Source organism: Mauremys mutica, chromosome 3 (genome assembly GCF_020497125.1).
Source record: "Mauremys mutica isolate MM-2020 ecotype Southern chromosome 3, ASM2049712v1, whole genome shotgun sequence".
Taxonomy (NCBI): Eukaryota; Metazoa; Chordata; order Testudines; family Geoemydidae; genus Mauremys; species Mauremys mutica.
In genome coordinates this window covers 202166102-202175653 of record NC_059074.1, presented here as the reverse complement: position 1 = coordinate 202175653, position 9552 = coordinate 202166102, and the positions used below count along the sequence as shown (strand labels likewise).

General features: G+C 39.7%; 1 protein-coding gene across 2 annotated transcripts in view; it reads right to left on the bottom strand.

The window, feature by feature from the left end:
• Positions 1-634: 634 nt before the first annotated feature.
• Positions 635-9552, bottom strand: part of TMX4 (thioredoxin related transmembrane protein 4) — a 52505-nt gene continuing 43587 nt past the window's right edge. The window contains exons 7-8 of one of the 2 annotated variants that reach the window (XM_045010786.1): positions 5362-5425; positions 635-2565 (exon numbers count right to left, since the gene is read on the bottom strand). In XM_045010786.1, the coding sequence (XP_044866721.1) occupies positions 2255-2565; positions 5362-5425 (375 nt within the window). In that variant the 3' untranslated portion in view covers positions 635-2254. The remainder of the gene's footprint in view (positions 2566-5361; positions 5426-9552) is intronic. The other variant, XM_045010787.1, reaches the window with a different exon arrangement.

Sequence of the window (9552 nt, the reverse complement as noted above, 5' to 3'; positions counted from 1 at the left end):
GTGACACGCTCCTTGACTTCAATAGGAGTTACTTGAACAGAAGGGACTCCAGAAATTAGCTTATGTAATTAAAGTTTTGTTGTTTCTTAGGACATCTTGTAATCCCTGCGTCTTGTATGGCAATAAGCTTGTTATATAATTTGTTAAAATCTTAGTTAATGCAGACAGAGGTGTAACTCTTTGCAAGATTAACAGATTTTTCAACACCCGTATGTCAAGATTTTAAAAAACAGGTGCCTGATCTCGTTTATGCTCAAGAGTTCAGTGAAGTTACACCTGCTTTACACTTGTACAACAGACCAGAATCAGGCCCTATGACTGTAGGATTTATATTAGATTAGCAAATGTTGTACTTTTGGAAACATTTAAAAAACAGCGAACTACAGTAAGTTAGATTGCTTTCTGCTAAATAAAATCTTTGCATTAACAGTAAAACAACTCCGAAGACAGATGTAAACTGGCCCTGTCAAGACTGATTGTCTGCAAGAACAGGTTTCAGAGTAGCAGCCGTATTAGTCTGTATCCGCAAAAAGAACAGGAGTACTTGTGGCACCTTAAAGACTAACAAATTTATTTTAGCATGAACATGAGCTGCAGCTCACGAAAGCTCATGCTAAAATAAATTTGTTAGTCTTTAAGGTGCCACAAGTACTCCTGTTCTTTTTGTCTCCAAGAAATCACCTTTGTGCACTGGTAATATCCCTTTTCTAACACAAGGGGGCAACCATATTAATCTCACAGAATACTCCTTTTCTCACAAAAGGAAATGAAGAGACTAATGCTAGACGGCTGGGTTTATGCAATATGGTAATTAAATATGCAATAAAAAAAGATGGAAACCACCTTTCTGCTTCTTATTGTGCAATCTGGATCAGCATGCTGCCAAAGTGGGAATGTACAGGATTATCCTTCAGATATTCATTCACTTAATGGGATATGGTTATTAAAAAAAATTCTTAATATAAGTCATGCCAACTAGAATGAATAAAATGCAGACTTCTTGAATAAACTTGACAGCATGAGGTGTTGCCAGCAGATTAGCTAATGAGCCATTTCCACTTTGTGCAATTTGAAAGATGCATATCTATGTAGACAAAAGACAGCTGTGTAACCAAAAACTATTTCTTTAATTTCCTGATGTTTTTTTTTCCCCACTACTTCCGTCATTAAAGCCAGCACACTAGAGGTGAAACCATAAGTGGTTTTTCAGTTAATATTACTAAAGCAGTTCTCACTGCCAACTACTCTGGGCTGCAAACAGCAAAAGAAAACTGAAGTTCTCTGTATATGACTAGCTTGTATTGGTAAGAAATATGGCATTTACTGTCTTAGACACAAATACTTCTCACTGCAACATCTTAAAGGAAAAAGGTTACACTTCGGCAAAAATTCCTTGCTCTCACTAAACCATTTCCCTTCCAACTGCCAAGGTTCAAACATGTCATTTTAAGCATCTAGTTGTTTATGTTCCATAGCCGACAGTTTTTGATGATCTAAACCCCTTAAAATGATTAAAATCACCAGCTGATATAAGCCTGACTTGTGCACTATACCTTTGAATAATCAACAGTTGAGACGCTTTGGGTGCTCCTCAAGCATAGAATAAAACTAGTCACTGTTATAATATTATGGTATAGTTTCAAAATAACTATTCAGCAGAAAAAAAAATGAGAAAAAAAAGCAACATAATGAAGGTGCTTCAGTTGAGTTGATGAACGCAAAATCATCAAACACAAAGTTGTTTTAATGGAAGACAATTAAGGTGCCTCTGTCTGCTGTTTTATGATGTGCCTGATGTTATTATGGCATTTAAGGAACATATTCAGACAGAAAGAAAAGGAAGTCAAGATTCCTGCTGAGCTACTTCTCGTTAATGTAGGTTTGTGAATTCAAATTCTCTTGCCTCATCTTGCTTAGAGCAGTGTCTATAAAGGAGCACAAGCATGAACAAGCATCTCATTACCAAGTCTTTCATCCCAGTGGTCATGTCCCCCACCCCCTAAGTCTCTAAGCAGATCAAATCATACTTATGATTTTGATTGTCATGGCTAACTGAATATATAAAGGCGTGCTTATAAAAATGAGAGTCTATGAGCAAATATTGGCTTAGAAAAAAGAAAGAAGCCAACTGATGCAGAGCAGAGGTTTTGCTTTACGTAAACACAAATTACAAATCAAGTGTTTGGCATCAGCTGCAGACCAAAAGGGCCCCAGATATTTCTTTGGTCCGAGTTTATGGAAAACACCAAGGAAACTATAGTCCATTGTCAGCCACCTGGCTTTTACGTTGCCTTACTGAGCTTTGGGTCTCCGAATCAGTTGGATGTTGTTCACAGATGTCTTCTGTCTCTTCTGTCCCTGATCCTTCATCAACAGCAGAGTCCTCCTCTTCTGTGCCTTCCTCACTTGAATTGGCCTCTTCACTTGATTTGGCTCCATCTTCCCCATCTGAAATGTCCTTCTTTTCCTCTGCAGCCTCTTCTAACTCATTTGCTGAAAACTCTTCAGCTTCTTCCACCTCTTCTACTGCTGTAAGCTCTGCATTCTCCTTTTCAATCAACTCTACTGAAACAAAATACAAATTGAAAATGTTTAAATCATAGGGCAACTCATCTGCTACAGCCTCTCTTCTAGTTACTACACTACCCCAAGAGTGCAAAAATTGCAAAATATTCTTTATGAAAAAATCCTTAGTGTAATTCTAATGTAGCATTATCATCTTCTCATTTTATTATTTTACTCTGTTTCTCTGTACTCTCAAACCTAGGTATAATTTCCACCCTCCTATAATTGGTCTGTCCTTATTATTAGGAAAATATTTATTTTCATTTTGTTCCTAATGGATTACAAGTGAACAGTAGCTCAATTTTATTTAGTTCTTTGAATGTCCACCATCATCCTAAAAGTGTTAGCAGGAACATAAGCAGCTCTGGGAATGTTTTTTGTTAGGTAATTGCAGCTACAGAGCCAATCTAGCAAACACAAAAAGCACATATTTGTGTAAATCCGTCATAAATATGCTATTCCCATTGTTTCTCAGAGTGACAAATGTCTTAATATTACATGAAATATATTCTCCACAAGTTTTAAAATTTGGCCAAAGTGGTACCTAATTACTTGGCAGTATCACTTTAAATGATGCATTTGAGACACCCAGTTCATTATTTTCAATACTACTGAACCAAACACAAAAACCTACCAACAAACATTACAGAGATATTTATGATTCCATAAATCATATACATAGATACAAATCAATTTCTTTACCTCCAGGTGTCAGTACAACTATGTCAAGATAAGATTCGTGGAATATGGTGCTCCAGAATCAAACCTAAACCTACACACCATTAATGATTAAATATTCATTGGGGACTGAGATTTTTGCTTTGCGCCCACTGCTACCACCATTACTTTTGTAGAGTGGAACCTTACTGTAAGAATCTTCACAGTGACAAGGTGGCAGGACTGTCTCCTTTATAAATTATATACAGCAGATTCTACTTATTAGCAACCCCTCGGTTGCCAGCAAAAAGTTGCTCTTATCTGGCATTTGTCAATAAGTGGAAGGCAGGTTTGCAAGGCTGCAACCAGTGAAGAAAGTGCTGGGCAGAGAAGCAGAGGGGAGAGGGGCTGCATCCCAGATGCTGGGGCCTTTATAGGGAGCAGGGTGCGCGGCAGGCCCACAGTGCTGCATGGTACCTCCCCCTGCACTCTCTGGGGAATGGGGATCAGCACATCCCAGCACTTCCTTCCCTGGGTGCAGCCCTCCGGCAAAACACAGACCGGAGAGCCCAGAGAGAGGTATACAGCAGCCCTCCTGCGTGCTACTGCTCTGCCCACAGCCTCCTTCCTTCCCAGCTCATAGCCCCTTACCTTCTCTGGGGTCCCTGTGCACAGGCAAGTCTGTGGGGCTGCACCCCAAAGGAAGTGCTGAGCACTGGCCACAGGCAGGTTTGCAGGGTTGCAGCCAGGAAAGACATGTCCCAGCACTTCCTTCCCTGGATACAGCCCTGCAAACCTGCCTGCAGCTGGGTCCTTTCTTCAACAAAAAATGTTCTTAATAAGCAGCATGCCCGTTGCCAATATCCAAATCCCATTAACATTAAAGTCACTGGGACAGGATTGGTTCCCAGCAAAATATTGCTATTAACCAGATATCAATATCGGGGCCGCTATTAAGCAGAATCTACTGTATAAAAGTTTCTGAACCTTTCTAAAGGGCAGTTTCAACCCTCAGAGGCACATATTGCTTTCCATTAAAGTAATGGAGCTATCTAAATATACTGGAGGGGATAATTCAGCCTTCAATGTGCTGAGACTACAGACAAAGATAATGAAATAATATTAGATTATTAAAAGTGCACTTTGTGCCGTAAAAGGCAGCTTGGTCTACTGGATTGTCCCAGGGACTTGGAGCCAGAAACTCCTTAGTTCTGGTCATCCTTCCACCATGCACTCACTGTATGCCTTTCAGGAAATCTTACACAGCAAATCTGTGCCACATATGTTTTGAGGTACATCTGCCTCCTTTGCAGAGCCCTCACCCCACCAAAAAAAAAAAAAAAAGAATATTCTCATTCTATTTTAGCAGCAACGATTGAGATGAACTCTCCTAAGCACCAATAAAAAAGTGTCAGCTAAGATACGACAGCAAAATATTTAGTTCTGGTAATGAGATAAGAGGCAGAAAACTTCCCAACTTGTAAATTGGGCATACTGGCTACAGAAGTAATCAATTACTATAAAACTGCTTTACGCCAACTTTTTTACACCTTCTGTGACTTTAATCATCACAATATCCAATCCTGTAGTCCATATGTGAACATAACTTCCACTTAAGTGTTGCAGAGGGAGGTTCACGTGGATCCAAAGTGTAGTTTGTGCAATGTCTGCCTGTATTCAGAATGTGCATTAGGAACTAGAAAAATCCTGTTAGAGAGCAAGACTGCTTGTACCTTTAAATTAGACAAATTTGTGGATAAGCATAAAAATGGGAATCAGCAGAACTATTTCTATTTCTAGCTCTAACACAGATTTCCTGATTGATTTGGGATGTTTTTAGCCTCAGTTTATCTGTAAAATGGGATTACTACTACTTTTCCTAATAAGACTGTTACAAGGCTAAACTCTTTGGTGTTTATGAAGTGCTTTGAGTTCCTCTGATGGAAGGACATGAAAATCACAGTATTGTTTACAACAGCAAATACATGTCAGACATCCATGAAGGAATTGACTGTTGTCAGGATTAGTCAGCTGCCATCAATGAATCTTAGAGGAAAGCTTTATCATGAAAAAAAAATTTACATTAGTGGGCATAAATCATTCCAAAAAAAGAATATCCATGACATGTCGAGTGCTTACCGGATGCTTCTTCTCTGTACCTAGGCTTGGAAGGGCAAAGGCAGTCTGCAATCAAAACCAATATCTGAGTAGAAGAAAAAAAATGTAATTCAGTGACTTAACCAGGATGCATTTTTTATCTCGCAGCCCCTGCAATATATCAGTCCATTTGCACCACTGAACTGGGTTTATGAGCTCACAGTAAATGTAACTGGTGAACGTGTAATGAGAAGACTTTTCGAAGAAGACAGCATCAACCTGACTAAGTCATGGCTATGCTGGTCCCCCACGGTGCAGGGGCATAGTTCTAATGTTTTTTCTATATAATTAATTCATTTTACACTAGGAAAGGGGTCACACTTTGTATTAAGAATGTTTATAAAAGGTTAATACATGATTAGTCCATTTTAATAAACTGTTACTTTTTTACAATCTAACAATTAGCCATCAGTAGGGTTGCTTATAGCCACCTATAACACATTCTACTCATATCTAACATGCTTAGAACATGTATTAATCATTTATTAACCATTTATAAATATAAATATACCCTTAATATCAAGTAAAGGATTATTTCAATATTTGGAATTTGTATTACTCCACATCTGGTTACTAACAAATATCTACACAAAGGTAAAGTGGCAAATGCAACAGATCAATTTCTTCAAAAGCAGAGGGGAAAAAAATGGCAGTGGCCAGGCTCAGGTAGGTTTAACAACAGCTACCATAAGCAGAACCACTTTCAGAAAGAAATTAGTACTAACAAATAATTCTATGGGTCATTTTCGTCTTCTCCTATCCTACAATAAGAATTCCAATAGCCTCACTTACCAAGAAGCAGAGGACAAAAAACAACCAGTGACTGGTGGTATAAATATCCACGCTTAAGCCCCTTGCCTTAATTTATAAAGAGGATAAAGACTGGGAAACCTTAATACTAAATACACAAGAAGGGAGGAAGGAGAATAGGAGATGGTGCTGACGAAGTTACTAGCTTTTCCATTGCTGTATGCTCAGCTTCTCTCATCCTACAATAATTCCAGTACAAGCAAGTAGACAGTACGACCAATGCAAAAAATGAGAGTTAGTCTCACCCTAAATAGCAACCTAGAAAAACTACAACCTCAAAGGACAACAGCAGGTCTGGCTGTTCACAGTAAATGACTGAACAGAGAACTACACAGCAGACACGTCTGTATCAAGCCTTGAAGCGGATCCTCCCTTCCTAAAAACCATCATTCTTTTTGAGTGTCTATTAACAGGTCTTATTGCCTTCTAGCCACTGAATAGTGGCTTTTAAAAAGCAAATTAAAAACATTTTTTCCATGTAACAAAATCTGAGAGATTTACAGAGACGCTTTATCCATGCTAAATCCAATTTGATTGTCTCCTTAACATCTACGCTATAGAATTTCTTCTGTGCACTGAAGTAAATAGTTCAGAGAGAAATAGAAAACTCATGTGCTGCCAACATTGAGATGAAAAGTGTGCAAGAAACCTGAAGTTTATGCAAAACACTTGTAGGTGAGGTGGTCCAATATCTCCCTTCTTCCAATAGAGGTCACAACTTAAATAGAGCTGGACAGGAAATGATCTTCCTATACCAAGAAAACTTGAGATTTCAAACATTTTCTTGTCCCATATCAGGACAGTCAAAATCTCAAATGTTTATGAACTGATAATCTCAAAAAAAAAAATCAGTTTTGGTCAATGTAAACATTTTGTTTCCGCAATCTGGAAATGCTTTGTTTAGATTTTGACTTGTTAAAATTTTTTTATTGTATATTAACTTTGCATTAATGGGCAGCAGGTTTAAGACAAATAAAAGGAAGTTCTCCTTCACATAGCGCAAAGTCAATTTATGGAACTCCTTGCCTGAGGAGGTTGTGAAGGCTAGGACTATAATGGAGTTTAAAAGAGAACTGGATAAATTCATGGAGGTAAATTCCATTAATGGCTATTAGCCAGGATGGGTAAGGAATGGTGTCCCTAGCCTCTGTTTGTCAGAGGGTGGTGATGGACGGTGGGAGAGAGATCACTTGATCATTGCCTGTTAGGTTCACTCCCTCTGGGGCACCTGGCATTGGCCACTGTCGGTAGACAGGATACTAGGCTGGATGGACCTTTGGTCTGATCCAGTACAGCCATTCTTATGTTCTTATTTTATAAGTCATTTCAAACCAAAAAAGCAGCCTTTTCATTTAGAAAATGCCAAACAGGATGTTTTGACAATTCTGAAACTTTACAAAAAAATTTTGACATGGGAAATTCATCAAAATTGACTTTCCATTGAATAGTTTGGGTTTTGACAAATCTGCCTAACAGAAAGACGTTTTGTGGAAAAATTAATGACCAGCTCTACTTAAGAAGGTTATTTGGGCAGAAAGAAAATGAAAGGCTGCCTTTACCAGAGTCTTAAAAAGACAACCCATAAAATACCACGTTTAAACATAAAGTTGGTACCATTGAGGGAAAATAAGTGTGCTTATTGAACTGCGCAAATCAAAATTCTGGAGGAAAAAACCCAGGAAAGTGATGTGAACAAAAAAAGCACATTCCTCTATGAAATACCAAACAGCAGAAATAGTATCTGTGAACAATTGGTGATAAGCCCAAGATGCTGGGGGTACATCTACACCACACGACAATATCAAAAGACACCTACATCACATCTACCTGAGTGCTTACATTATTAACACCAGTGCAGAAAAATGGATAAGAAATTACCTAGAGTAGACAGGCCTTTAAACCCTGTTAAAATAAAAATCAAGAACTTGTTGAAAAAGCAAACTTTATACCTTAAAAAAGAGAGTAAAATTTTCAAGGGCAACTAAATGACTTAGGAGGCTAAATCCTATTGACTTCCAGCGAGACTAAGGGTCCTCAATTGCCTAGGATAAAATGTTTAAAGACAACAAAGTGGATCATCATCTGCTATTAGCAGACATTTGGAAACTTCGGGAACGAAATCTTCATTCAAGAATGAAATGTGTGCAATGTGTAGACAGAGACACAATGCATTGGCAAATCTACAGGCCTTACTCCTGAGGGAATTCTGCGCCAAAAATTTAAAATTCTGCACATTTTATTTGTCAGTAAATAAGTGGTGCTCCCCACTGCCATGCTGGAGCCAAAGCCACCAACTTGCAATGAGGTGGGAGATCACCCTGAAGCCCCCACCTCCCCTGGTATAGGGACTCGGCAGTGAAGCTGCACCTAACCCTGACTCAGTGCAAAGGCTGGGCCTGCCCTAGAAACACCCCGGGGCCCTGTCCCAGTGCACCACTGTTGCACAGAATAGAAAAGAGGAAGGCTCCCAGCATGGACACGGGGAGCACGACTGGCACTAGACCCAGGAGGCAGCGTTCAGCTGCAGAGTCAGCAGAGCCCAGGCACAGACTCTTTCGGCTGGGTAGCTCTGTGCTTGCGGAATGAGCGGGGGGCAGTGGCATGTAACCTCATGTGCCCCCCCCCCCATGCCTCGCCTCTGTTTGGAGGGGGCAGTCCCCCCCCCCAAAAAAACAAAAAACCTGCACCCATGGTCGCTCCCCATCCCCACGCAGCTTCCTCGCTGTTTTCTGAAGGAAATCTATGGGGGAGGGGGGACATTTTCTCCCAGCGTGCGGTCCCACAGAATCCCTCCAGGAGGAACTGGCACATTGGTATAAGCTATAGCAACGTGACTTTTCCATTTTCGTGTTACATGGTGCACCGCTATCTTCCTGCAAAGGAATCTAATAGACATATGAGCTTCAGAGCTGGAAGAGGGACTAAAGACATAAAAACTTATGATCTCAGGACATGAAGGCTCTTGGTGAATCAAGCCACATTTCCACTGACAAGGAAACAGTCGAATCAGCCTGTAATCTGTCAACTCCCTCACAAACTTTTCAGTTGCTTTTTGCAGTGTTGTTGTCACGGTGTTGGTCCCAGGATATTACAAAGACTAGGCAGATGAAGTAATCTCTTTTATTGGACCAACTTTTGTTGGTGAAAGAGACAAGCTTTCAAGGTACACAGAGATCTTCTTCAGGTCTTCAGTTGCTTTTGTAAGTTCATTGCTTCTCTGGAAAGGCTGGGTGTAAAATGCAGGTTATGTTTTCATCAAAGACGACCTCCTGCTCAGTGCATATTTATGGGAATGGGATGCAAAAAGACAACTTCCTGAGATTCCTATCCCTACAAAGCTACGGTATTTAGCCTCCTCCTTCA